Below are 26,856 nucleotides of genomic sequence, written 5' to 3' on the forward strand. Positions count from 1 at the left end.
AGTTGGATATATGTTAGCCATCATTATTAACTATGTAAGGAAATTTCAACTGGATTTGGAGTCTGGGCATCCAACTGGAAAGGCCTGCTTAGGAGTGTCTTGTGAATGTGATTTGCATAACGGTTGAGGCCCTGTTGACGTCAAGGGGTCACTGCAGTTCCAGGTCAGATCTAGTCCTGGAAGTAGTTCCTGCCACAGAACAGTCCCACAATCACCCCACCAACCTTGCTTCCTACCCAACTCTCGAAGCACCAGGAAGTGAAACAAAGCAGCAGAGCCCCGTGCCTCCAACTCACCCTTGTCTCTCTCATCCCATCCCCCAACACTCCACTTCCTTCTTCTTTTACCTTTCATCTCCTATCCTTTAGGCCCCCAGAATGAGGCCAGAGATGGAAAAGCACAACAGACATTAAACACAAGTGAGGTGAGCTCCCCTCCTTCCTTCTTCCATTTGTGTACACCATATGTAGAGAGAGGCAAACCATTTCCCACTCAGACTGAGATAACCTATCCGATGCTGGAAACATTTTATCCAAAGGTAGATTTACCACAGAGTCATAATATTTGAATCAAAAGTTTCACTGGGAAGTTTTGAATAGTTCTAAGGGAAGGGAGGCCTCTATCAAGGGTAAGTTTCTCAGAGAAGAAGAGTCAACCTCTTGGGAAGGCTTTAAGGACCATCTGTGTGGTCAGCCATGTCCTCATTCTGACGTCCAAATTGTTCTGGGACCCTCCACTGGGGTTGGGGCAGTCCCAGATTTGGACCACCCCCCACTCCCACGCCCAACCTCACAGTCTCAGCTGTCTCACTGAATGTTGCATCAGGGAGAGTGATGAAATCAGTGTCAGCGGATTTTACCCATGGATGCAACAGGCTGAAGGACTGGTCAGGGTCATTGACACAGTGCACCTTCAACTCCCCAGAATTCCTGGACTTCCTAGCTGTGGGGTAGGGACTGGGTGCTGGAATATCTAAATTTGACTTGTAGTCCTTGCTTAAACTTGTATCCCAAAAGAACCACCACCTGAACCCCACAGATCCTATGAAACGTTGGGCCACTAAGGTTGAGGAATTAGATGATTCTTAGCAGCAAATCTCTCCCTCCAAGAACCCTTCTAGCCTCCACAGTGAGGCCTGAAGTGGGAGCAGTAATACTTTATACGGCATTATATGGCTTCCTAGTTCACAAAGTGCCTTCACATCCATTCTTTCCCAGTGAAAATAATTGTTGCCAAGGGAGAAAAAAGAAGCCCCCTTGTTCTTAGATAGAGGGCCCCAGAGGGGAACCAAACTTCATTCCAAACTGAATGGAATCTCGCTATCCTATTGGGAAATAAAATGAATGGTTGCATTTTGGCTTTTCCTCAGGCAGGAAAAGGTAAGGAAGTTAGGTGGGGGTGTGGAGGGAATTAAGCTTTGAGAGGCCAAAAAGTGAGGGAAAGATTGAACAGGAAGAAACTTGAGACTTGATTCATTTAAATATTCATTCCTCCCACCCCCACCCCCTCTACAGCCATTTCGATTCATAGAGAGCATTACACATATGCCCCATCCCAGGCCTCCAGCCACAGCAACCACACGTCTCATTTCCCTTGGAACTGAGGCTGCATACCTGGGCTCTCCACAGAGGGGGATGATGCAGGGAGGGGAATCCCACCTGCTGTGAGTCACCTGCTAGTATAAAGGGCGGGCCTTACAATGCAAGGACCTTAAAAAGAGACTCAGAGAAGGGGAGAAAAACAGCAGGAAGCAGCTCAGAAACTCAGTGAACAACAGAAGGAAGCAACAAAGAACGCAGAGCATCAGGCTCAGAGCAAAGGGAAGTGGGCAGAGATTCCACAGGGACTGGTGTGAGGCACAGAGCCAGCCAGATTTGAGAAGCAGGCGACAAGATGCTGGGGAGCAGCAGGGCTATGCTGCTGCTGCTGCTGCTCCTGCTGCCACCGCTGCCCTGGACTGCTCAGACCCGGGCTGTGCCTGAGGGCAGTAGCCCTGCCTGGGCTCTGGGCCAGCAGCTCTCACAGAAGCTCTGCACGCTGGCCTGGAGTGCACATCCTCCAACGGGACATGTGGTAAGTAGCAGGCTCTGGCACCAAACGGGAGCCTGTCCAAGGTCTCCAAGGCTGCAGAGGAAGACTCTGGCTTTGGATAGAAGCTGGAGGGTTGAAGGTCCTCAAAGAGTGGACCTTAAAGAGGACAGGGAGTGGGGTTCCTAGGAGAGTCATGGGCCTGGGGTACTGGTGGAGTTTGAAAATGCTTCTCTTATCTCTTCACTCTTCCCACCCCTTCCTCCATTCCAGGACCTACCAAGAGAACAGGGAGATGACGAGACTACAGATGACGTCCCCCACATCCAGTGTGGGGATGGCTGTGATCCCCAAGGACTCAGAGACAACAGTCAGGTAGTAAGATGAGGCTGGACTACAAGGAAGAGGGACTGGGACATTGTTGGGTACCATGGAGAATTAGTAAAAGTTGTATCTGTCCTTGTCCATTCGGCTTGTTATAACAAATACCATAGATTGGGTGACTTATAAACATCAAAAATTTAGTTCTCACTGTTCTGGAGTCTGGAAGTTGGATATCAGGGTGTCAGTATGGTCAGGTGAGGGTCCTCTTCCAGGTTGCAGACTTCTCATTCTTACCTTTATATGGCAGAAGGGCCTTGGGAGTTCATGGGTCTCTTTTAGAAGTTCCTGAAGGCTTCATCACCTTGTGAAGGCCCTACCTCCTGATACAATCACATTGGAGGGTTAGGATTCAACATATGGATTTTGTGAGGACACAAACATTCAGACCATGGCAGAATGGCAAAGAACCAGGTGGGTCTTTGGTAATGGAATAGGAGGGTATTGGTTAGCTCTCACTGCTTTCTTTTCCCTCAGTTCTGCTTACAAAGGATCCACCAGGGCCTGGTTTTTTATGAGAAGCTGCTGGACTCAGACATTTTCACAGGGGAGCCCTCTCTACTCCCTGATAGCCCAGTGGGCCAGCTTCACGCCTCCCTCCTGGGCCTTAGGCAACTCTTACAGGTATGAACAAGGGGCCTGAAGAATGGGGGCTTGCAGGTATCAGAGACAGGAACTTGAGGGTAAAGGTTCTAGAGTCTCTCTGATTGTATCCTATGTCCTTTCAGCCTGATGGTCAACACTGGGAGACTGAGCAAACTCCAAACCCCAGTCCTAACCAGCCATGGCAACGCCTCCTTCTCCGCTTCAAGATCCTCCGCAGCCTTCAGGCCTTTGTGGCTGTAGCTGCCAGGGTCTTTGCCCATGGAGCAGCAACCCTGAGCCCCTAAAGCCAAAAGCTTAAGCATGGCACCCAGATCTCCATGGCTCAGCAGTGCAAAAATGAATCAGCCCAGGAACCTGTGAGCCAACAAGTGAATTAGTCCATTAATTCTAATGGAACTTGCAAATGTTGAAAAATTACCAACACGGACTAATTTATGATACTGACCTAGGGCAAAGTTGAGTATTTATTAACTAGAAAGGGAAAACTTGAGATTATTTATCCTCATGGCAGCAGTTTGGGGAGGATTATTTATTATATTTATACTGAATTATGTACTTTTTTCAATAAAGACTTATTTATGTGAATGATTTCTAGGCTTGGTTGGAAAAAAAGCAATATAGGGCTAAAGGACTACAATTTGCATCCTTCTACTCTGCAGGGCTCCAGTGGAGAGGGATATTTCCTCATGCGCCCCTAGTGTATAGATAGAGTAACTAGGATCTTTTTGGTCTGGATCCCTGTATCGCTAAACAAACTGAATGGGATTACAAAGGATTGAAATTAGGAAGTTGGGCCCCTAAATGTGGCTCCTTTTACTGCCTGACCTTATTACTCCTTACTTTCTTGGCCAAGAATATATTTGGCCAAAGACAGGAGTCCCAATCACTGCAGGATCAAAAGTCAGAGCTGCTTTGACCAGGAAAGGCATTCCGGGAAGATGGCAGTAAATCCCCTAAATTAATGGGATTCTCCCCTGTGGACCCCATCAGAGGGTTTGACTACCCAAGGGGAGATAAACTACTTTTGAAACAAAGAGAAGGGGAAGGGGTTAATGTGATCACTTCTCTTCCTTTTCTCCATAGTCACAACGTTAAAAAGGTATGGGTTTTGGAGTCAAACAGACCCAGCTTTATATATTGGCTTTGTCACCAATCAGCTAAGTGACAATGGGCTAGTTATAGAACTGCTCACCGCACCCCCCAACTCATATATAGCTCACAGCCCCCCTGGAAGAATCTAAGGGACAGGAAAGGCTGTTCTAAACATGGAGGTAAGAAGTAAAACATGACAGAAGGGGCCTACTGGGGTGGGTGGAAGACAGGCCATGATTTGCTGATCTTGGTCCTACATGGCCTGCTGGTGTCTCCAAGGACATCAGTCTTTGTGAGCAGAAAAGAAAAGAAGCTCAGAGACAAAACACTTCCAAGTCAGCACAAAGTTTATTAGCCACTTCTGCTCAGAAGGGCCTCTTTCTAAACAAGACTATTCCTCTAAAATATAAGCCAGAAAACAGCCACATGTACAGGGCCTCACTTTCATTACATCTCAAGTTATTCTGGAAACACATTTTAGAGCAATGGGGTTCCCTGGGAATAACTATGGTGTGAGGTTGTCTGGAGCCCCGTGATAAATTTTCAAGGTTCTAAGTCCCAGGAACCCAGTTTTTGCCCAGGTCTACACCCAAGGAATAGAAACTCTCCTTTCAGATCAACAATATATTGTACAAAAAGAAGGGATGGTTATCTTAATAGAGAAATATCTAAGATATTTCTAAATATCTAAATATCCAGGGCATCTCTTCCTCTGTAAAAATACCAGACTCTATGTAATACTATAAAAAGTGATTCCTAAATTTCCAGCAACTCTACCATCCCTGGCCTCCAAAAGTGATTTGTCTCCTAAGCAGTGAGGAAGTGGAGACTGGACAGAGTAAAATGATTGTGCAAAGCTTCACAGGCATATTAGATTGGCAGGATCATTTTAAGGGGAGGAATGAGTGGGGCCAGCTTGGGGGTACAGGAGAGGAGACCAGTAAGAAAATGAGGTCTACCTCCTATTCCTTTCTTCACATGGTGGGCTAATGCAGAAAGGTCTCAGTCTCTGCAGGAAACAAAGGAATTTAGGACTTAAATCAGGAATGAAAGGAAGAAGGAAGGAAAAGTTTATTTTAGACATGAGGAAACCAGAAGAGAGAAATGGAATCCTATCACATGTCTCTGTTCCCTACTGATGGCCAATGCTAGTGGGCACCACCACATTAGTCTTACCAACTATTCAAATGTTGACATCCTTCCATACTGGAAAGCAGCCATTCCAAGTGTCTTGCCCTCCAAGTACCTCCTAAATGTCCTGCCCTACCCTCAGAACCCCTATACCTCCCAAAACAGCAGATGGCCTCAAAGATCCTAGTTAGAGCTATGGCCAACATCTATTCTGACTCATTAGTGCCCCTTCCTTACCCACAGTATGCTTTTACTTCCCACTCCAAAACCCAGGGTTAACTTAACCAGCTAAGAATGGGTACATGCTTGATTTTCCATCCTTGGAGAGCACAGCATGATGTGAGGGGTAGGAGGGACAAAAGATACAGGAAGAACAGAGGAAATGTAATTCCTAGTAGTCAGAAGGAATTAAGGGCCCATCCGTGTAGAAATGGCTGGGGTGGAAGACGTAAGCCTCATCCACAGTGTTCTGGCCAGCCAACAGCGGGTCACCATTTGGCATGATTTCTTCGATCTTCATACTGTTCCTGAAAACTAGGTAGTCCAGAGAAAGAAGTCAGGCCCTGCTCTTAGGTAAGGAGTTCCTGACCCAGCAGGGAATATGAGGGAGGATGGCTGCACAGACCAGGTAGGGCCTGAGAGGGCACTTAGGTGGGGTAAGGGAGAGGCAGGTACATTTCCTAATAAAAGGAATCACAAATGAGTGTCCCTCCAGTGAGAAGCTTAGAGCTTAGCCTTTTCTATACTGGGTAAGGGAGGGCAGTTGGTAAAGGGAATGTGTCCCCTCTTCCCCAACCCCATCTCATCACTTACTTTCCATTTCCTCGGTGTTCAAGTGTCTCAGATCATGGGGCAAATCCGGCTCTGGCTCTGTCACTGCCTGTGATACAGGGTCTGGAATAGGCTCCAGCTTCAGTTCTGGTCCCAAGTTTGGCTCTGACACTCTTTGTGATACCACATCTAGTGTGGGCTCTAGCATGGGCTCCAGAGTAGACTCTGGCATGGGCTCCAGGGTTGGACCCAGATCCAGCCCTGCTGCCAGCAGCGGCTCTAACTCCAGGCATGGCTCTAGCTGTGGCACTGGGGCCAATCCTGGCTCTAGCTCCAGTGACTCCACTTCTGGCTCCAGTTTCAGCTCCAGTGGCTGTTGCAGCTCATCCACCTGTCTGGATACCACAGCACAGACAAAAGGGTAGGGCTTGATTACTTTGGTGAAGTGGGGAATGGCAGAGCAAGCAGAGACTGTCTCTAGTCTAAGAAGTCTAGTCCAACAGAGCAGAGGGCTTAAGAGCACAGGCTTTGGAGTCAGGCTTGCCAGAGTTTGAATCCTATCATTTATTAGATGGGTAGATCTTCACCTCTCTGAGCTGCAGATTTATCATCTGTAAAATGGGAACAATACCACCTCTAACACTTGAGAGGAAGTTGGATTGTTAATAAGCAGGACTTTGGAATCTGACAGACCTAATCATTTATTAGCCATGTACCTTAGTCATGCCACTCTACCACACTAAACCTGTTTCTTGGCTGAAAAGAGTAATACCTCTGTCTACCTCACAGGACTATTATGAAGATTCAATAAATAAGAAACGTTTAAACACAAAACATTTAGCCTAGTACCTGGCATTTAATACACTTTCATTAAATGTGGCTGTCATTACCTGCTTGGATGGGTACTCATAAAAATTAAAATGAGAAAACTGTTCTTATAAAAAAAAATCTAGTATCATGCTTCAAGTAGAAGCCCATTAACATCAGTGATTATGACTATTATTATCAGGGAAGCCCTGTGGAAACAATCTAAGGATAGCAGCAGAAAAACAGAGAGGAAAGAGGCCAAGCAGAACAAGAAAAAATCTAGAGGCTGGAGAGTGTGGGTCAGTAGAAGGGGTCAGAGAGGTGAACTGAGCAGGTTTGGGTCACTCTATCAGCCGAAAAATGTTACAGACGATGGGCCAAAAGTTCATATCTCACCTGTTTGAGACCACAATGAGCCTATGTTTCAGGTACTTCCTCCGTTCTTGGAGATTAACTGTGGGGGACATACACAGGAAGCCAGGGAGGTCAGTGGATTGGACACATAGCCTAAGGACCCCTATTGCAAACAGTCTTGAGAGTCATATCTCCCTACTAACTAACAGTGTCCCCGGGACAAACCCTTTGACTTCTCTGGATATCAGTTTTTCCATGTCTGGAAGAAACGAGTAGAATTTGTAGATGCCTGAGAATCCCTACAATATTCCAGTGACATATGTCAGTGATTCTCACCTTTCTCCTGGTAGTAACACCCAAAAGCTTCATCCCGGGGTATTCGGGGGTAGAGGAAGCGCAGTGGGTTCTCGGGTATGTTCTCCTCAGTGAGTAGCTGGTAGTCGCGAATGATTTTGGTTAGTGGGAGAGACTGTAGCACTTCCTTGGTGAAGGGCTGCACAGAGTAGATGAGCACCTTATCTGTAGAATGGATGTAGGAATGGGCAGGCCTGAAGGAAAAGGTTGGGCCTGGGAGCTCCCCACCCTGGCTGTCCAACCCCAAACCTGCTGAGAGATTCAGGACACAGCCAGAGAAACCAAGGGCTGATTGAGGGGAGAAGGGACAGGCTGTGGGACCATCAGGGCAAAGCAGCTGACCATCATCCTGGTGTTCCACCCAGGAGCAGGTAATGCCCCCTTCTGATGTTTCACTGAAGCGCAGCAGAAAGGTGCCTGAGATGGTCTTCTTCAGCAGCCGGCGTTCCTGGCTCCGGCTCACAAAGCCCATGATGTGTCTGAAACACAGAAAGCTGCTGTGAGGCCCTCCTGCCTCTTTGCTCTCCTCTCCTTGTAGAGGGAGAGAGCGCCAGGTTTTGGCCCTCGCTCTGCCATTACAAACTATTCCATCTTGGCCGAGTCTCTTCACCTTACTGACAATATCCACCTTCTAGGGTTGTAAGAGGTATGAGGATTCAGTGAGGCCATGTAGATGAAAAGCACCTTGTAAAAGGCAAGTGCTGTAAAGATGGGCAGGGAGTATAGTGGAAAGACCATAAGCTTGTGGTCTGACAGGCCTGAGTTTGAATCCCAACTATACCCATTGGGTAAATTCTTTAACTTCTCTGAGACTCAGCATTGTTGTAAGGATTACATGCGAGAATTCATAAAGAGCACCCAGCAGGCTCTGGAGCACAACGGATGCTGGAAAAACACTGGCTAGGACTATTATTGCCAAGAGTGAGGGTGTGATCTTGCACCAGTTTTTGCTCTCTCTCCCTATTTGCCACATGAGGGCGCACAGAGTCCACTCTCAAGCCTAGAAAGGCAGAAAGGTGGGGGTGGGGAGAGGGAGGCGGACTAAGGCCTTACCCATCATTCCAGAGATCCTTCAGGTGGTCATGAACCAGCTCCAAGATTTTGTCTAACCATGTCCAGAATGGTAGCTTGCCAGGAGGGCTCTCTCGCTGAAGGAGGAATAGAAAGGCAGGAAGAGATGAAGAGTTGCCCCCCCCCCCCCAGTGAGGGGAAGGAATTAGGGGGGAAGGGCTAGTGTTTGCACTAGGGCCTAGATCTAGCAGCACAGAATGCAGCGAGTTACCTTAGTGAAGTCAGCCCAGGATAACCATGCACCCTCAGTCCTAGAGTTCTGCCCTGTGGGCAACAGACAGTTCAGATAATGGAAGGAGACAAGGCCAGGGTCCCTGGAACAGAAAGGACACAGGGCTGGGGAGACTAAGGCTGGGGAAAGGCTGAGAAAAAAGGAGGTCTGTACCAAACAGCTTGTTCCTCAGCATGTTCAGCTGGTCCGAGTCAAGGCCTCGGCCAACATAGGAAGAGAACTGCCAACTGAGAGCAGGGCCCAGCAAGCTCCAGGAGGCCTTGGGGGGGCTGGAGAAGAACTGCTGATTCTGCAAGGGCAGGAGGAAGACAGAATGACTTAGAAGCAGAGCCCTCACACCAAGCTTCCACACCCCTCCTTGCCACCCATTACTTCTTGGCCCCACCTCCTACCTGTGGGTTTGAGCTAAGCAGATTGAACCAAAGAACAGAGGCCCAGGCAATTGAGAGTTGGTTCATGTTAGAAATAATCACCACAGGGAGGGTGTCTGTCTGAAAAGAAGACAGGAGTTAGAGGAAGGATATGATGTTTCTAGCTTTGGCAGGGGCAAGGAGAGGATTTCCCACCCTGAAAGGCTTCTATTTAACCCCTGCTTAATGCCTTCTGCCAAATTGGCTTCATCTCTCCTTGCCCTCCATCTTCACTCACTGTCAGCTCCTGCTTCAGACCCTGGTAGGCGTATTTGACTGTAATGCTGATAATGTGTAGTTCCTCTGTCACACCCAGCATTCCCTAGGATAGCCAAGGACATAATGATCAGAGGGCCCTTTGGGAAGTTCCTCCTCCCGTCCCCCAATCCTCTGCCCAAGCCTCACCTTATTGCAGCTCTTTCCTGAACCACCTGAACGTTGCTCTGAGAGAGTCTGTGAATTGAGAGGAAGGAAAGAAAATGCCAGAGTGGGGACCCCAGGGTCCCTGGAACCTGTTTTGCCTCAAGACTTCCAAAGGCCGGGAACTTCCCTTAGCCTGTTCCACTGGACTAGAAACTCAAGCAACTAGCCCTTCTTACCAGGTAGCCGAAGTCCCAAATCAAGCCCTGACTCTGCCCCTTCTCGGGGGTCAAAGTTTTCTGGTTTGAGGTCATAATGTTGAACTTCCGGAAGCTATTCCAGGAGGAAGATATATGGAGGAGAGGAGGAGTTATTCTAAAAACTCAGCAGGAATACAACAAAAATTCTACTTCATTTCAAACCTCCCCTTCTCCTTTTGTCCATATCCCACCCAAATCAATCTCCTTCTTGTCTCTGCCCCCATGTGGTTGCGTAGGTTATGCAGTGCACAAATGTTTACAGCATCCTTGTCAGGCACCTACCCTTGTGATTGAGGAGGATTCCTAAAAAAGAAAAAAAAAAAGTCACTAGGAAGCAAAACAGTGTAGAAGTTAGGAATTTAGACTTTAGGATCAGACAGACCTGGGTTCAAACCCCGATCTGTGCTCACTAACCATATGACCTTGCACAAGTGACAGAATCTCTCTGGCCTTGTTTCTTCATTTAAATGGTGCATTGATAATACCTAACTCATGGGCTTCCTATGACAGATGAGTACTTGACAAGTTACATGTCACATGGTGCTCAACAAAAGCTAGGAGTTATTGTCTCTGAGGTAGGAATGGATTGGGTAAGAACACAGGCCCAAGACCCTATTGTGTGTGTCTCCTCTGGCCCACCAGCCCATGTCCTGGCCACCCCTTGGTCCCATGTGCCCCAACTTACCTGTCAATGGAGACTTCTGCAGTCAGTAACTCGTTGCCTTCCTGGAGTCTTACCAGCAATCTAGAGGGAAGAGAGAAGGATGAGGGAAAGTAGTCAACCTCAACCTTCTGGATAGATCAGATATTTGAAAAAAATAAGGTAAGAGATTAGAAGAGATAGATAGATTGAAGAGAAAAGAGAGAAGATGATAAGAGTGGGAAGATCTATAAAGCCAGAAAGGAAACAGTGCCAGGGCTGGAAAAAGGAAGCAGGAATGAGTTCTGAAATACCAACCTTGTTTGGACAGTGAACTTGCTCCCTGTCTTGAGGATAAGGGGTCGATGGGGAGTTTGGGGCATGCAGGGCTGGGTTTCTACCACAAAGGCTCTAGGGAGAGAGATCCAAAGAGAATATATAACTCAGTATCTGTAAGAATGGCTCCTCTTGTTCTTTCCTTCTGCCCTCCCTAGAGGTCCCTCCCTGGCAGCTAGACCTGTGCAGCAGGCGCTGTAGCAACTCCGTGACCTGGGCCTTTCGCAAGTCCACCCCTTTGGTCAGAGGATCATCCTGATAGCTAACCAGGTGCCTCAATCCCTCCAGCTCCTTCAGCAGCTGCCACAGGTGAAACAACAGCTTTGCTCCAGCTGTGAACCTGGGTGATAGAATTCAAGAGAGAGTGAAAACTGCTGAGTTTCCTGGTCCCCCCACACAGGCTCCAGAAGCTCCCCTTGAACTATGTGGAGAATCAGAAACTAATTGGGACAGGGGCACTTAGGTGGCTCAGTTGGTTAAGCGTCTGACTTTGGTTCAGGTCATGATCTCGTGGTTTGTGAGTTCAAGCCCCGCATGGGGCTTTGCACTGACAGTGTGAAGCCTGCTTGGGATTCTCTCTCTCCCTCTCTCTGCCCCTCCCCTGCTCATGCTCTCTTTCTCAAAATAAATAAACTTTAAATAAACAAACAAACAAACTGATTGGGACAAAAAAGGAATCCAAAAGCATATAAAAGATTATGCAACATGATTCATAATCCAAGAAATGAAAATCAAAATCACTTTCACATATAAATCTAGTGAAAGATTTACTTATATAATAAAGTTACTTTTCATATGTCGCTTGAAATGTACTATATATTCTAAGTGCTTAATGTATTTAATCCTTATAACAACCCTATGAGGTAGCTACTATTATTATCCCCATTTTATAGATCGTTAAACTCAAGTACAGAAAGGTTAAATGACTTGCTCAAGGTCATAGAACTAATATGGAATGAATTGTATGTGACAACTCAGGCAATCAACCTTCACAATCAGTACTACTTTTTTTTTTTAAATAGGCTCCACACCCAAAGTGGGGCTCAAACTCACGACTCTGAGATCAAGAGTCACGTGCTCACTGACTTAGGCAGCCAGGTGCCCCCACAATCCATACTTTTAACTTCTATACTTTACTGTCTATATAACAAAAAATAATAATAGGGAATGTGGTGACAGGAAACCAATCATATACTACATATTAACAAACAGACTGGTATAGCAATTTAGAATTTTTTTTTCAATATATGAAATTTATTGTCAAATTGGTTTCCATACAACACCCAGTGCTCATCCCAAAAGGTGTAGAATTTTTTTTTAATGTGCATTTATTTTTGAGAGAGAGAGACATAGAGTGTGAGTGGGGGAGGGGCAGAGGAAAGGGAGGCACAGAATCTGAAGCAGGCTCCAGGCTCTGAGCTGTCAGCACAGAGCCCAATGCAGGGCTCGAACTCACAGACTGTGAGATCATGACCTGAGCCCAAGTTGGACGCTTAACCAACTGAGCCACCCTGGCGTCCCTGGAACTATTTTTTCAAAAGCCTTAAAAAATGTACACACAATTTGTAGTATTCTAAGATATTAGTATTAGTATTTCTAAGATATATCCTAAGGAAATAATCAGACAAACGTGTGAGGAAGTTCATAGCTTTGTTATCTGTAAAATATTTTCTATTGAAAAGTTAGAAAAATTGCTATTGGGTATATAAATTATGGCATATTCACACCATAGAATACCATATGACTATTAAAAATAATCATATAGCAGGGGCACCTGGCTGAGCTCCACATTGGGTGCAGTGCCTACTACTTAAAAACAACAACAACAACAAATAAATAAATACATAAATAAATATAATCATATAGGCTCAAACAAATTTTTTTAAAGATTATTCAAATCATCTCTATACCAACATGGGGCTCAAACAACCTGAGATGAAGCATCACATGCTCTTCCAACTGAGCTAGTCAGGCACCCCTAGGCTCAAATTTTTAATATGGAAAAATACCCCAAAACATTAAATTTTATTTTCTTACTTTTTATTTTTTTTAAGAAGGCTTCATGCCTAGTGCCAAGCCCAATGCAGGGCTTGAACTCAACCGTGAGATTAAGACCTGAGCTGAGGTGCACCTGGGTGGCTCAGTTGGTTAAGTGTCTGACTTTGGCTCAGGTCACAATCTCAAGGTTTGTGGGTTAGAGCCCTACGTCATGTTCTCTGCTGTCAGTGCAGAGCCCACTTTAGATTCTCTGTTTTCCTCTCTGCCCCTCCCCTGCTCATGCTGTCTCTCTCTCTCTCAAATAAATAAACATTAAAAAAAAGATCTGAGCGGAGATCAAGATTCAGATGCTTAGCCGACTGAGCCACCCAGGCGCCTCCCAAAATACTAAATTTTTAAAAAATCACAAGATAGTGCATATCTGATATGACCTGACTTCTGCTTAAAATAGATATATATTTGGGACACCGGCCTGGCTCAGTCAGTGGAGATGAAACTCTTAATCTCAGGGTTGTGAGTTCGAGCCTCATGATGGGTGTAGAGATTACTTAAAATCTTTAAAACAGAACTACATTATGTATATGCATAGAGAAAATCTATGAAAATATATTCAAAAGCCCTAACAATGAGTAACTCTACATCATCAGATTATGCAGATGGGTAGTTGTTACTTTCTCTTCTAAGTTGTCTGAATTTTTTTCAATTGGCACACATATTTATAATCAGAAAAATCAATAAAGCTCTATTAAAGACAATGAAACAAAGGATCAACACAATAACAGTAACACTACCAAAAAGAAAAGATATATACTTCAACCCAAGAATACCACTTCTGGGAATTTATATTACAGATATAATTAGGGATATAAATAAAGATCTAGCTATGAGGATACTTACTGTAGCACTGTTTAAAATAGCAAGAAATCAAAAACTTAAAAAAAAATTTTTGTTGAATATATGCAATGGAATATGACTCATCCATAAAAAAGAATGAAATCTTGTCATTTGCAACGATGTGGATGGAGCTAAGAGAGTTTTGCTAACTGAAGTAAGTCAAAGACAAATACCATATGATTTCACTCATATGTGGAATCTAAGAAATGAAACAGATGAATATAGGGTTAAAAAAAAAAAAGAGAGATGCAAAGCAGAAAACAGACTCTTAAGTGAGGGTTGTGGCAGGTGGGGGGTGCTGAGGGGGTGGTTGGGGGGATGGGTTAAATGGGTGATGGGCATTAAGGAGGATGGACACTTGTGATGAGAGGAGCATTAGGTGTTGTATGGAAGTGATGCATCACTAAATTTACACCTGAAACTAATACTACACTAGCTGGAATTTAAACAAAAACTTGGGGAAAAAATTGAAAAGAAAAAAGCAAGAAATCACTAGATCATAGTTTGCCAACCTCTATACAAATGATGGATATGTTTGCAACTATAATTCAAATAGTGATTCTGTACACTAAGCCCCATATACCTGTTTTCAATTTACCTGAACATCATTGTGATTCATTCTTAATAGTTTACTTTTTAAAAATATTATTTAATTTTTTAAAAGTAAACTGTATCCCCCAACTGGGGCTTGAATTCATGACCCCCAAATCAAGAGTCACATGCTCTACCCACTGAACCAGCCAGGTACCCCTATTTTTAGTAAATTATAATGACTTTTCTTATTAGAAAATATTTAAGGAACATCTGGGTGGCTCAGTCAGTTAAATGTCTCACTCTTGATCGCAGCTCAGGTCATGATCTCACTGTTCATGAGATTGAGCCCTGAGTCGGGCTCCGTGCTGACAGTGTGGAACCTGCTTGATTCTGTCCCCTCCCCCCGCCAAATAAACATTTTTAAAAAGAAAATATTTAGGGGCGCCTGGGTGGCTCAGTTGGTTGAGCGTCTGACTTCGGCTCAGGTCATGATCTCACAGTTCGTACGGGGTTCGAGCCCCGCATCGGGCTCTGTGCTGACAGCTCAGAGCCCAGAGCCTGCTTCCGATTCTGTGTCTCCCTCTCTCTCTGCCCCTCCCCCACTCACACTCTGTCTCTCCCTCCTTCAAAAATAAACATTAAAAAAAAAAATTAAAAAAAAAAAGAAAATATTTAAAACAATAGGCACTCTAAGTATCTTGAAGGACAAAGCAATTATTTTTTCAACATCACAAAAAAAATAATATAAAAAAGGGCCTACTAAAAAAAAAAGCAAGAAATTAAAAAAACACCTAAATGTCCAAAAATAGGAGTTCATTAATTAAATTATGTTACCTCTATATAGGGAACTATGAGGCAACCATTAAAAATAACATGGGTAGGGGGGCACCTGGGTGGCTCAGTTGGTTAAGCGTCCAACTTTGGCTCAGGTCATGATCTCACAGTCTGTGAGTTCGAGCCCCGTGTCAGGCTCTGTGCTGACAGCTCAGAGCCTGGAGCCTGCTTCGGATTCTGTGTCTCCCTCTCTCTCTGCCCCTCCCCTGCTCATGCTCTGTCTCTGTCTCATAAATAAATAAAAACATTAAAAAAAAATTAAAAAGAAAATAAATAACATGGGTAGGGGCACCTGGCTGGTTCACTTGGTTTACTGAGCATGCACCTCTTAATCTCAGGGTGTTAAGTTCAAGCCCCACTTTGGGTGGAGTTTACTTAAGCAAACAAATAAATAAGTAAATAAAATCTTATAAAAAATATATATCAGCCTGTCTCATTAAAAAAATAAATAACGGATAAATATTGTAATATACTGCTAAGTTTAAAAAAACAGTGCTTGGGGCACCTGGGTGGCTCAGTCGGTTAAGCGTCCGACTTCGGCTCAGGTCATGATCTCATGGTTGGTAAGTTCGAGCCCTGCATCAGGAACTGTGCTGACAGCTCAGAGCATGGAGCCTGCTTCGGATTCTGTGTTTCCTTCTCTCTCTGCCCCTCCCCTGCTCGTGCTCTCTTTCTCTCTCAAAAAAAATAAACATTAAAAAACTTTTTTTAATTAAGAAAAAACAGCTCTCAAAATAGTATGAAAAATGATTCAATCTTTGTGGGTTTGTTTTTTTATTTTAGAGAGATTTATTTTATTTATTTTATTTTTTATTTATTTATTTTTAATTTTTAAATGTTTATTTATTTTTGAGACAGAAAGAGACAGAGCGCAAGCAGGGGAGGGGCAGAGAGAGAGAGAGACAGAGAGAGAGAGAGAGAGAGACAGAATCTGAAGCAGGCTCCAGGCTCTAAGCTGTCAGCACAGAGCCCAATGCAGGGCTTGAACCCACAAACTGTGAGATCATGACCTGAGCTGAAGTCGGATGCTTAACCGACTGAGCCACTCAGGCACCCCTATTTATTTTATTTTAGAGCACAAGTGGGGAAGAGGGACAGAGGGAGAGAGAGAGACAATCTTTAACATTTTTTTTAAAGTTTATTTATTTTGAGAGAGAGAGAGAGAGAGAGAAAGCACACATAGGCATGCGAGCTGGGGAGGGGCAGAGAGAAAGGGAGAGAATCCCAAACAGGATCCACTATGTGATCACGGAGCCCAATGCGGGGGCTCAATCTCACAAACCTTGAAATCACGACCTGAGCTGAAATCAAGAGTCAGATGCTCAACCAACTGAGCCACCTAGGCACCCCTCAATTTTTGTATAATATTACAGTAGTTATATCTGGATAGTAAGATAATAGGTCATTTTCTTTCCTTTTTTTCAGCATTAATAGTCATTGTGGCTAAATTAAAAAAAGGGTAGAAAATATATTTTTTGGGTGATTAAAAAGGAAGGAGAAACCAGCTTGTGGATTAATCCATTATTTCCGCCAAAACAAAGACTGGGCTCTGGGCTCCCTGGGTGGTGAGAATGAAGAGAGGGTCATTGCAGTCAGACAAGGGAGCTGGGATCATTCGGAAAAGCAGAGAGTAAGAAGAGCAATAGCTCTTGCCTAGGTAGGCAATTCATTACATGAATGAGAAAATTCATTACAATTCACAATTTACAGCTTACAAAGCACAGCGGTATGGCTGGGACAGGGGCTGGGTAGGAGACGCCTCTCACCACTTCTCTAGTTGTTCCAATCCTCCATTCAGAGGGGCTCCAATGCAGGCTTTCTGCTGCTGGATTTTCCATTCTTCCAACCTGGGCAGCAGTAGCTCAACGAGGGTAGTTAATCGGCCTAGCAATGCTTTGATGGCATCTAATACCTCCTAAGAAAGCCATAAAGTGAGTGGTGAGCACTTCTTACCATCACCCTCTACCATCCACCTGGGGATGAAGAGACAAAGAAGCCAAAGCTAAGACACCAGGCCTCCCATATGCCTCATTTGCCCCAATGCCCTACTACCCACTCCCTCTGTCTGCCTCCCACCTTTCTCCTTTTGTCCAGTTCATTAAGAGTTTCCTGCAGAAGCTGCTGCTGCCTGGTCTGATGGGGGTCCAAACAGGGTGTCTTCACTGAATGGCAGGAGCAGGAGGGAGACAGATGCTCAGACCTAGGGCTCCTTCCCCTCCCCATCCAGACTAGGACCTCAGTCAGAGTCAGGTGGGGAGGGGGGGAGTTTTGAAGGGAGAAAAGGGGGAACCAAGCAAAGCACAGGCACCTCTGAGCCCTCAGGCAAATTCTGAATGGTCACACTTGAACCAAAAGCCCACTCAACCTGCTAAGGCAGTTTTCCATGCATCTCCCCCAACATTCACTAGCTGTCCCTCAGCCACACCTTCAGCCCAACCTCTATAACATATCCTAGCACTTTTAGCTTTGCATGGCAGCAGGACTGTAGCCAGTGACGTGTAGTAGCCGGGGGAGATTATTGCTTACTGGGGCTTTTCTCTTCTCCTCTCTTGGCCCCCAAGCAGGCACCTGTCTTTCGCCCACCCCTCAGTGTGCTGCCTACCTTGGGCCTGGATCTTATATCGGAAGCAGAAGACATCCTGCTGGTCTTTCAGCTGGCAGATGCATTTCACCAGCTTCTGTAGAGGGGATAAGACCCAGATGAGGCTGCTTCTGTGGGAGGAGTCAGGCCGAGCCCTACCCACCCTGACTCTTGCTGCATCTACTAACCTCCATCATAACTGTTAATTCCAGGATCCTGGATTCAATCTCATGCTGCTGGCTCTCTGCAGGTGCTTCAAGGGCTGGCTCTTCCTGTTCCTGAAATAAGAGACTCTGAGCACATTTCAATTCTGACATTTCATCTCTTAAATCCAGGCCTTCAATTATACCACAGGGAGGAAGGTGGGGGAGGGCAGCGGGAGGGGGGAGCAGATCTTGTTCTGAGACAAATTTCCTGAGTCCTTTCCATGGTCACTCTCTACTCTGGGAGCCTTCAAAATCACTACAAATCGTTCTTACCGATTGAGCCCTCTGAGCCTGGATCAGAATTCTTTTTTCTTCCAGAAGGAGATTAAAGATCATCTCAGACAACTGGGTAGGGCCCTGGGGAAAGGCCTGCCGTAGGAAGAGAAAGAATTGAACTCAACTGTCTTCAATGATCTACCCCTCCAGACCTTCCCCACCAGTGACCCCAGTACTTCCCCCTCCTCAGGGTCCCTAGTCTTTCCCCTTTTCACCACTAGTCCCCCAAAACCCAGCCTCTTCCTAACAGGGTCTTCTAGACTCTGCCCTTTTTTCTGCCAGTGATCCCCCAAGTCCACACCTTGTCCTCTCTTTCCCCAGATCTGCCCCCATCCCTTTACATCTTTAGGTCCTGTTCCGTACCCTAAATCATACTTCTCTACACTCAGTTCCCTTTCAATTTGGCTTTTTGGCTCTTCCTGGTTCCTCCAAGCACCTGAATGTCCCGATAGAATTTTCTCAAGTTGTGCCGTAGTAACAAGCACTCAGTGTTCTGGCTGCAGCGGCCACACTCATAATTCAGTTGGTCCAAGAAATGGAAGAACAGCATGTTAGCCTTGGAATCATCACTGCCAAATGCAGCATCCTGCCTGGGGACAGAGAATGACAAGGATTGGAATCTTGGGGCTGCCTGGTTTCAGTCGGTTAAACGTCCAATTCTTAATTTTGGCTCAGGTCATGATCGCAGGATTCGTGAGATAAAGCCCAGCATCAGGCTCTGCACTTACAGCATGGAGCCTGCTTGGGATTCTCTCTTTCCCTCCTCCTCTGCCTCTCCCCTGCTCACTTCCCTTGCACTCTCTTTCTCTCAAAATAAATAAATAAACTAAAAAAAAAAAAAAAAAAAAAAGCCTCTCTGCAGGGTTGCTACTCTCTTTTGAAGCCTTCGAACCCCTTCCTGCCCTTGGTGTCTACAAGATCCTGGGGACTCAGAAGAAGGAAACCACTTTCCTCATCCACCTGTACCCAACTTCCTGAAGTCCTTACCAGTTTTGGTCTTCAATCCAGACAGCTAAGCATTGTCGAATGTCCATTGGCAGGAGGCTATTTGAGTAGAGCTGGTGTAGCTGATCCTGAAAAGGGTTGTCGAGATTCTGTAGCATCTCCCACTGCGCCATTTGGGATCTGAGTCTGAAGGATGCAGGTTCCCAACTGGAAATTTTGCTGAACTAAATCATCCACAGTCTCATGATTGCTTATTACTACAAATTTAAAATTATACAGGTAAGGAAAAATAAAAATTAAAGCTACATTGACCATACTTCCAATCTTGGTCCTTTCCCTTTCTCTCCATAGGTAACCAATATTATCAGTTTGGTGCATATTCTTCCAGAAAGTACCATTCAAGGGCTCCAATATGTAGGCCTTTTTGTTTTAATAATTTTCAAACACACACCAAAGCAGAGTGAATAGTACAGGAATCATCAGCTTCACCAACATTAATGATATTTCTACCACCTTTATTTATTTCATCTATCGTCCCCAATGAATTTATTTTAGATTTATTTGTTTGTGTTTGTGTTCACTTATGCTGGAGCATTTAACCATCAATTTGAGTCAGAAGTATTTATTTTAGGGGTGCCTGGGTGGCTCAGTCAGCTAAGCATCTGAATCTTGGTTCTGGCTCAGGTCATGATCTCACAGTTCATGGGTTTGAGCCTACTCAGTGAGAAGTCTGGTTGGGATTCTCTCTCTCCCTCTCTCTGCCTCTCTCCCACTCTCACTTGTGTGCGCTCTCTCTCAAAATAAATAAACTTAATTTTTTTTAAAAATCTTTAAGAAGTATTTATTTCAGCATAATCCCTGCTGGCTCCAAAGCTTTATCAGAGGTTGACACCTCTTAAGAGACAGGTATACCCTATAATCTGCTCTCCATGTAGGAAGGAAGAACTCCATTCCAAATGTTTAAATACTGTGAAAGGGGTCACTCAATCCCTAAGACTGTGATACTTTTATGACTCTTATTAACCTCCAATTTTTCGTGTAGATTATCAACTCTGTGAGAGACCCAGAAAATTTTTTTTTTTTTTTATTTCCCACCAGGGTGGGCTGGACATAGAAAGCAAAGGTTTTTGTTTGTTTGCTTTTTCAGCGAGAAATTTCCCTCAAAACTAGTTTTTGTCTGTCACCAAGCAGGCTGAAGTAAGAATCTTTCTTCCTATCTTTCCCTGCCCACTGCCATCTGTCTGCTTAGGAACCAAAACTTATTCTTGCTGCAGCCTGAGCCTAACAGAAAAGAGTGTTTACATACATCTGTGTTCTAAAAAAGGTCACATGATTTTATTACAAATGAAAGAAAAATGTTTGGGGTGGGAGAAATTCTCTCCCCCCCCCCCCAGTATGAATAATCATGAGATGCTTTTCCACCTCTTTGAAGTAAAACATGGAGAGGAAATGATTGACCAGGGGCTCCTATTTTTTGTTTTAATCCTTTTACTAGTGCTTGCCTTTTTAAACTGCATACCTGTACTGCTTAAAAAAACAAATGGAGGGACACCAGGGTGGCTCAGTCAGTTAAGTGTCCAGTTCTTGATCTCAGGCTCAGGTCTTGATCTCAGGACTGTGAGCTGAAGCCCTGCACTAGGCTGGCCATGAAGCCTACTGAACTTAACAAAAGAAAAAAAAAAAAAGGAGAAACCCCAGTTCTCAAGGAACTAATCTCAGCTGGTACTAAAAGAGCAAGGTGTCAAGTAAACCCTGAGGTTTAAATATTAAACTACAACAACAAAACCCATAGTCTTCCCAAATAAATCACAAATACAAAGGTTAAAATCTGTAACACTTAGTTTTTTTCCAATTATCCCTCATTCTCTTAGGTACATATTTTGTGCTCAATCAGCTTTTCAGAAAAGAATTGCATTTTGTATGTAACCTTAGGCAAATCGTTTCGTTTTTCCGTCCCTTTTTTTGTTTTTGATCTGTTTTTAATGTTTATTCATATTGAGAGAAAGAGAGCACAAGGACGGGAGGGGACAGAAAGAGAGGGAGAGAGAATCCCAAGTAGGCGCTGGTCTTGACAGACAGCCTGGGGTTCGATTCCACAAACCCTGAGATCATGATCTGAGTCTAAATCAAGAGACTCAAGGTGGGTCGCTAAACCGAATGGGTCACCCAGGCGCCCCTGTCCCTTATACTTAGCAAAGAAAGATGTTAAATCATATCTACCTTTGGACATGGTTTTTTTTTTTTTTTTTTTTTTTTACAGTGAGCATCAAAACTAACACAGACCGGAAGGTAAAATCGTTGGCTAAGGCACTGAACAAATGCAACACGGGTATCGGAGGCTGCAGGGGAGTCTGGGGAGGTGGGTGTTAAGAGTTGGGAAGCTGTGGGGCGCCTGGGGGTCTCAGTTGCTTGAGCGTCCGACTTCGACTCAGGTCATGATCTCCCAGTACGTGGGTTCGAGCCCCGCGTCGGGCTCTGTGCTGACAGCTCACAGCCTGGAGCCTGCCTCGGATTCTGTGTCTCCCCCTCTCTCTGCCCTTCCCCTGCTTGTGCTCTGTGTCTCTCAAAAATGTTAAAAAAAATGTTAAAAAAAAAAAAAAAGAGTTCGGAAGCTGGGCTGGACAGGATGGGTAGATTCAGCATGCAGCACAGGACAGCTATTTCAACCCCGGAATGAAGACTTACCACTCCAGGACGTACCGCCGGGGCCTGCCGCCCTTCCCAGAGAGGAACTCGCGCCTGCACTCCGACCCCCGCGCGCCCACTCTGGGCCTGTACCTGGCGAGGGTCTCAGCCCCTGCTCTCTCCAGCAGTTCAGGGCAACGCTTCCGGTCCCAAGGAGTTCAGGCACCAGCAATCGCGCCCCTCCCTCATTCTTCGGCCCGCCCCTCGGATCCGCCCCCTCGTAGCAGGCTGGCGCGAGTGGCCGGCTGAACACAGCCTGGCAACCCCGACGCTAACTGCCATTCAGCCCAACTTTTCCAAGTTCATTGGCGGTGCCACAACTCCTCCCCCCGGTGGGGCGGGACAAGCGGCCCCGAAATCACACTTCCAGCTCCAGGGATTGATGGGATAGCTCAAGTACGCCCTGCCCCCGCGGAGGGAGGAGTCCAATTAACGGAATAGCCCAGGACTGAAACAGCTGATTTCCGAGAACTTGCGCCAAGCCGGCGAAACCGAGACTAGCCCTGGGCACTTCAGGCTCTGTTCCATAAGAGGCGGGACCGGAATCTCGACACTTTGCGCTAGGAAGGGAGGAGCTGTAGTAATAAATAATATTTATTACTGGTACCTTGCTAAGCACTTGAGGTTCATTGTATCATTTTCAATTTCCACAAAAAGCCATCCAGGTGAAAATGATTATCACTTTAGACATTTTAAAAACTGAACTTTGAGAAAAGTTAAGTTACTGGTCAGGGATCATTGAGGCTCTTACAAGTAAAGGCTGGATTGAAATCCAAATTCTCTGACTCCAAACCCCAAACTTTAAATTTTTTTTTTCAACGTTTATTTATTTTTTGGGACAGAGAGACAGAGCATGAACGGGGGAGGGGCAGAGAGAGAGAGGGAGACACAGAATCGGAAACAGGCTCCAGGCTCTGAGCCATCAGCCCAGAGCCCGACGCGGGGCTCGAACTCACGGACCGCGAGATCGTGACCTGGCTGAAGTCGGACGCTTAACCGACTGCGCCACCCAGGCGCCCCCCAAACCCCAAACTTTAAAATTCTTGCATTTTGGGGCGCTTGGGTGGCTCAGTCCGTCAAGCGACTTAGGTTCAGGCCATGATCTCTCAGGTCATGAGTTAGAGTCCTGCCTCAGGCTCTGTGCTGACAGTTCAGATTCTGGACCCTGGTTTAGATTGTGTCTCCCCCTCTCTCTGCCCCTCCCCTGCTTGTACTCGCTCTCTCTCTCTCTCTCTCTCAAAAATAAACAAACATTAAAAAATTAAAGAAATTATTTTTAATGTTTATTTATTGTTTTTGAGAGATACACAAAGCACAAGCAGGGCAGGGGCAGAGAAAGAGGGAGACACAGAATCTGAAGCAGGTTCCAGGCTCCGAGCTGTCAGCACAGAGCCTGATGGGCTTGAACTCACAAACTGTGAGATCATGACCTGAGCCAAAGCCAGACACTCAACCGACTGAGCCACCCAGGTGCCCCAAACATTAAACAATTTTTTGATAAAAAATAAAATACCTGTACTTGGGGGACCCTGGGTGGCTCAGTAGGCAACAGACTCTTGGTTTCGGCTCAGGTCATGATCTCACGGTTCATGAGTTTGAGCCCTGCATCCATCTCTCTGCTGTCAGGGCAGAGAGCTGCTTCGGATCCCGTCTCCTTCTCTCTGCCCCTCCCCTGGACGTGCACATGCTTGCACGCTCTCTCTGTCTCTCTCTAAAAATAAATAGACATTAAAAAAGAAAAAACTCTGCATTTTACAGCACTGCCTTCCTCATTGATAACAAACCAGAGATTTGGATTTTGAAGAAACACACATTACAGCTTGTCAAAATATTAGATTTGTTCATTCTGTTAGGACCACCTTTTACATCCCAAGACCGCCATCTCAAGATGGCATAAGTCATAGCTATTAAATAAGCCCTGAATTAATAATGGTGCGACACTAAGGTCAAAGGGCCTTGGAAGTTGTTTCTTCCAGGTCACTCACATTTAAAGCCCTCCCCCAGGTCTCCTCGCTGATCTCTGGCAGAGGGGTGTTTGCCTCATTCACATAGTAATACTGGATCAACTGTTGAATCCCAGCCTTCACTGCAGGTTTAAGTGCAGCGCTGATTAGTAGTCCTGTGGGTCCCCCAGATAACCCAACCATGGTCATCAGAAAGTCATAACCCATATCTATGACCCCATCTTGGCCTCGTTCCTTGGCCTTGTCTGAGCAGTTCTGAGCAGCATAATACAGAGCTGTGCCCAGGTTGTAGTAGGTTCCCACTCCTGGCAACAGCTGGACTATATCGTGCACACCCTGCTCCTGCTCCTGTTCACAGTCATTGATGGGTAGGGATCGTTGGGCTCTTTGTGGGCCCCGCTGCTCCCTGGTCAACAGCTGTAGAGCAGAGGCCAGGGCATCCACTGAAACTGCCCTCCCTGTGCTTCTGCTTTTCTGGAGCCCTTGAAGATGCCGGATGAGGATCTGTGTAGCTTTCACACCCCCCTGATGATACAACTGAAGTTGCAGGGCCCAGGTATCAGCCTGGCAGCCAGCTTTCTCCAGGGTGATCAGCAGTGGCAAGCCTACCAAGAACTTGAGTAGAGGGGCCACGTGGGTGAAGCCAGGCAGGGACTTTGGGAGCAGGGTCTGGCAGAACAAAGGGTCTGAGGAAGGTGGCCAGGACCTCAAGGATGAGGGAAGGTGCATCAGAATATTTGTCTGGTTTCCATATGAAATGGCATCCACAGGGTACAGCAGGAGGTAGCAAAAAAGCAGCTCAACTTGTATCGTGATGAATCTGAGGCCACACATGTCTGAAACAGTACACTGGAGAGGCGACAAACCAGAAAAATACAAACCAGTTCCCTAAGGGTTGTGGTCTGAAAGGAGCCCAGGACTCAGGGCACACCTCCAGCCATCATCTCCAAGCTTCCGTTATTTTTAGGTAAAGGCCCCAGAAATAGGAAATGCAGCCCAATTGTTCCCATCTGGCCTTCCCCATCTTCAAGTCACCAGAGACTTCCTCTGCTTTATTACCATCCGTTTATAGGGGACCCCAAATTACCATACAGTCCAGGCGAGAAATGAGTTTGTCTTGGTAGGTTTGGTTGCTCCTCAATCCAGTTCTGCCCACTTCTCTGCCCCATGAAGAAAGGAAAGATTTGCTTTCCCCCGTAACCGGTAAGAGATGTAATCTCTGCAAATAGTTGTCCTTTGTATTGGCTGCTCAAACCCTGTCCCTTTGTTACACTCTCGACCTCAATACCTAAGACCCCATTTTATTTTGTCTCTCTTTTCAGTTAAGAATTAAATTAGCGAGCTACAGCATCTATCTAGCTGGGGATTTAGTACAGGGTGGATGAATGAGAAAAAGGTTAAAATACTTCTCATGCTTAGTACATATTACATGCACAGTATACGATGACTGAAGAAAAAGAAAAGGAAAGCAAAATGGAATAACAACTAGAGGCTGGGACTTTCTAAGTGGGGAGGGGCAAGGCTAACACCAGTCACATGTGTTTTAGCATCGGCATGAAATAAAGAGCATACATCTGTCCTGAGCGATCTGCTACATTTCTAACTACTTACCATGCCCCATCTTTGAACATAGTCCTGAGAAAAGACACTTGTTTCTTAGTTGGCATTGAATATCTGAAGTAAACCTAGACAAATTCCTGAATCAATTTCTCCATAAAGCACTTCCAAATAACTGTGGAACATTTGATAAATTATATTGTCATCATCCATAGACATTGAGAGGTCCTTTCTTACCTTAGGGGTTGCTTCAGCTTTTTGCCCAATCCTTCCCCATGTTCCCAAGACTTATTCCTGCAGTTCTAGGGGATATTGACAGCAAATTCTTTGAACTGTGTCAGCAACATGGGAGATGGCTGGTAGACCTACCTCACCAGTGGGTGTATTTGCCACCATCAATACATCCCTCAGGGTAAATAGCTGAGTGTTGGATTTATCCAAGTTTCCCTCCAGATCCCCCAGATCCCTCAGGATAAACTTTGTATTGCCAATGCCTTCCTCTGTCTGCTTTTTTACTCTCATGGATGAGGGTTTCAGTTGATGTCCTTTCCTCCCATCCTAACAAGCTGAAGCTGCAGAATGTGAGCCTTAGTTGGGCAGCCAACCTCCTCCAGGGACATCCCCACAGCTAAGTAGGATAGGTACTCAGGCAGAGTGGCTATGGAGTGGGTAGCATGCAAGAGATCCTGGAAGGTCTTGAGATATGGGAGAGGGATCTGGATGGAGAGTGTTTTCAGAGAATGCCCAGTTTTTGTCAAAGATGGCTGGAAGTTCAGGGCCCCTTTCTGGACATTTCTTGGAAAGACTGCCAACGAGGACAGCAAAACACAGCAAAGGGGTGCCTGGCTGGCTCAGTTGGTAGAGCATGTGACTCTTGATCTCGGGGCTATGTTTGAGCCCCATGTTGGGTAGATTACTTAAAAATAAAATCTTAAAGGGCGCCTGGGTGGCTCAATCGGTTGAGCGTCCAACTTCAACTCAGGTCATGATCTCATGGTTTGTGGGTTCGAGCCCCACGTCGGGCTCTGTGCTGACAGCTTGCTCAGAGCCCAGAGCCTGCTTCAGATTCTATGTCTCCTTCTCTCTCTGCCTCTCCCCCCACTCACTATCTCTTTCTGTCTCTCAAGAATAAATGTATAAAAAATTTTAAAATAAATTAAAAAATTAAATCTTAAAAAAAAAAAAAAAAGACACAGCAAAGGAGCAGCACAGCCTGGATCATGGTGGGTCAGCAGGAACAGCCCTGCTGGAAAGAAGTGCTCGGGTTGGGAAGTAGGGAAGGCTTGGGACAAAGTGACACCAAGACTGGTCAGAGCTTGGAAGTGGCCTTGCCCTTGGAAACTTTAATTACCCTGGACACAACTTTGCCCCCACCCTTACAAACTGTGGGCAGTCCTCACCTGCTCCAGAAACAAGCCAGAGGAATAAGATGGTCCGAACACGTCCTTTCCTCGGTGCTTCTCTAATCTGAATGACAGCTTTCTAGAACTCACCTTCTCTTCATTCCAGCCAAAAAAAAGTTGGCCCTTCTGAAAACAGTGAAGGACAT

The 26,856-nt window shown here is 45.6% G+C and overlaps 3 protein-coding genes across 6 annotated transcripts; 1 reads left to right on the forward strand and 2 right to left on the reverse strand.

Annotated features, from left to right (window-relative positions):
- Positions 1–435: 435 nt before the first annotated feature.
- On the forward strand, positions 436–3,856 carry IL23A (interleukin 23 subunit alpha). Its single transcript, XM_015085085.3, has 4 exons — positions 436–2,073; positions 2,302–2,403; positions 2,887–3,033; positions 3,138–3,856. The coding sequence occupies exons 1-4, from the start codon at positions 1,894–1,896 to the stop codon at positions 3,297–3,299; spliced, it is 591 nt and encodes a 196-aa protein (XP_014940571.1). The 5' UTR covers positions 436–1,893; the 3' UTR covers positions 3,300–3,856.
- A 580-nt stretch (positions 3,857–4,436) lies between these two features.
- On the reverse strand, positions 4,437–26,807 carry STAT2 (signal transducer and activator of transcription 2). 3 transcript variants are annotated; one of them, XM_053226372.1, is made up of 24 exons: positions 26,708–26,807; positions 19,144–19,358; positions 18,593–18,746; positions 18,154–18,249; positions 17,863–17,952; positions 17,696–17,771; positions 17,170–17,255; positions 16,860–17,008; positions 11,015–11,173; positions 10,816–10,908; positions 10,543–10,602; positions 10,140–10,160; positions 9,837–9,930; positions 9,643–9,690; positions 9,476–9,559; positions 9,220–9,318; positions 8,981–9,116; positions 8,807–8,859; positions 8,578–8,672; positions 7,867–8,003; positions 7,507–7,689; positions 7,213–7,270; positions 6,052–6,404; positions 4,437–5,772 (listed from the first exon to the last, which is right to left on the reverse strand). In XM_053226372.1, exons 2-24 carry the CDS (start codon positions 19,272–19,274, stop codon positions 5,630–5,632), a joined length of 2,598 nt encoding a protein of 865 aa, XP_053082347.1. In that variant the 5' UTR covers positions 19,275–19,358; positions 26,708–26,807; the 3' UTR covers positions 4,437–5,629. The 3 variants fall into 3 exon arrangements, with proteins under 3 accessions (XP_053082347.1, XP_014940565.1, XP_053082348.1); XM_015085079.3 differs by lacking the exon at positions 26,708–26,807 and adding an exon at positions 21,787–22,022; XM_053226373.1 differs by lacking the exons at positions 18,593–18,746; positions 26,708–26,807 and having other exon boundaries at positions 19,144–19,261.
- On the reverse strand, positions 23,607–26,856 carry APOF (apolipoprotein F). 2 transcript variants are annotated; one of them, XM_015085082.3, is made up of 3 exons: positions 26,708–26,788; positions 24,838–24,910; positions 23,607–24,599 (listed from the first exon to the last, which is right to left on the reverse strand). In XM_015085082.3, the coding sequence occupies exons 2-3, from the start codon at positions 24,838–24,840 to the stop codon at positions 23,733–23,735; spliced, it is 870 nt and encodes a 289-aa protein (XP_014940568.3). In that variant the 5' UTR covers positions 24,841–24,910; positions 26,708–26,788; the 3' UTR covers positions 23,607–23,732. The 2 variants fall into 2 exon arrangements, with proteins under 2 accessions (XP_014940568.3, XP_053082349.1); XM_053226374.1 differs by lacking the exon at positions 24,838–24,910 and having other exon boundaries at positions 26,708–26,856.

The sequence above is a fragment of the Acinonyx jubatus genome, chromosome B4 (assembly GCF_027475565.1).
Source record: "Acinonyx jubatus isolate Ajub_Pintada_27869175 chromosome B4, VMU_Ajub_asm_v1.0, whole genome shotgun sequence".
Lineage (NCBI taxonomy): Eukaryota > Metazoa > Chordata > Mammalia > Carnivora > Felidae > Acinonyx > Acinonyx jubatus.

Bases quoted from the DNA above. Each gene is read 5' to 3' on its own strand.
- IL23A (XM_015085085.3), top strand. From the start codon at position 1,894: ATGCTGGGGAGCAGCAGGGCTATGCTGCTGCTGCTGCTGCTCCTGCTG. The intron at 2,404-2,886 runs GTAGTAAGATGA...CTTTTCCCTCAG, and splicing joins GACTCAGAGACAACAGTCAG to TTCTGCTTACAAAGGATCCA. The intron at 3,034-3,137 runs GTATGAACAAGG...ATGTCCTTTCAG, and splicing joins GCCTTAGGCAACTCTTACAG to CCTGATGGTCAACACTGGGA.
- STAT2 (XM_053226372.1), bottom strand. From the start codon at position 19,274: ATGGCGCAGTGGGAGATGCTACAGAATCTCGACAACCCTTTTCAGGAT. The intron at 17,256-17,695 runs GTAGGCAGCACA...CCTGCCATTCAG, and splicing joins ATATAAGATCCAGGCCCAAG to TGAAGACACCCTGTTTGGAC. The intron at 5,773-6,051 runs GTAAGTGATGAG...TGGACTACCTAG, and splicing joins GAACACCGAGGAAATGGAAA to TTTTCAGGAACAGTATGAAG.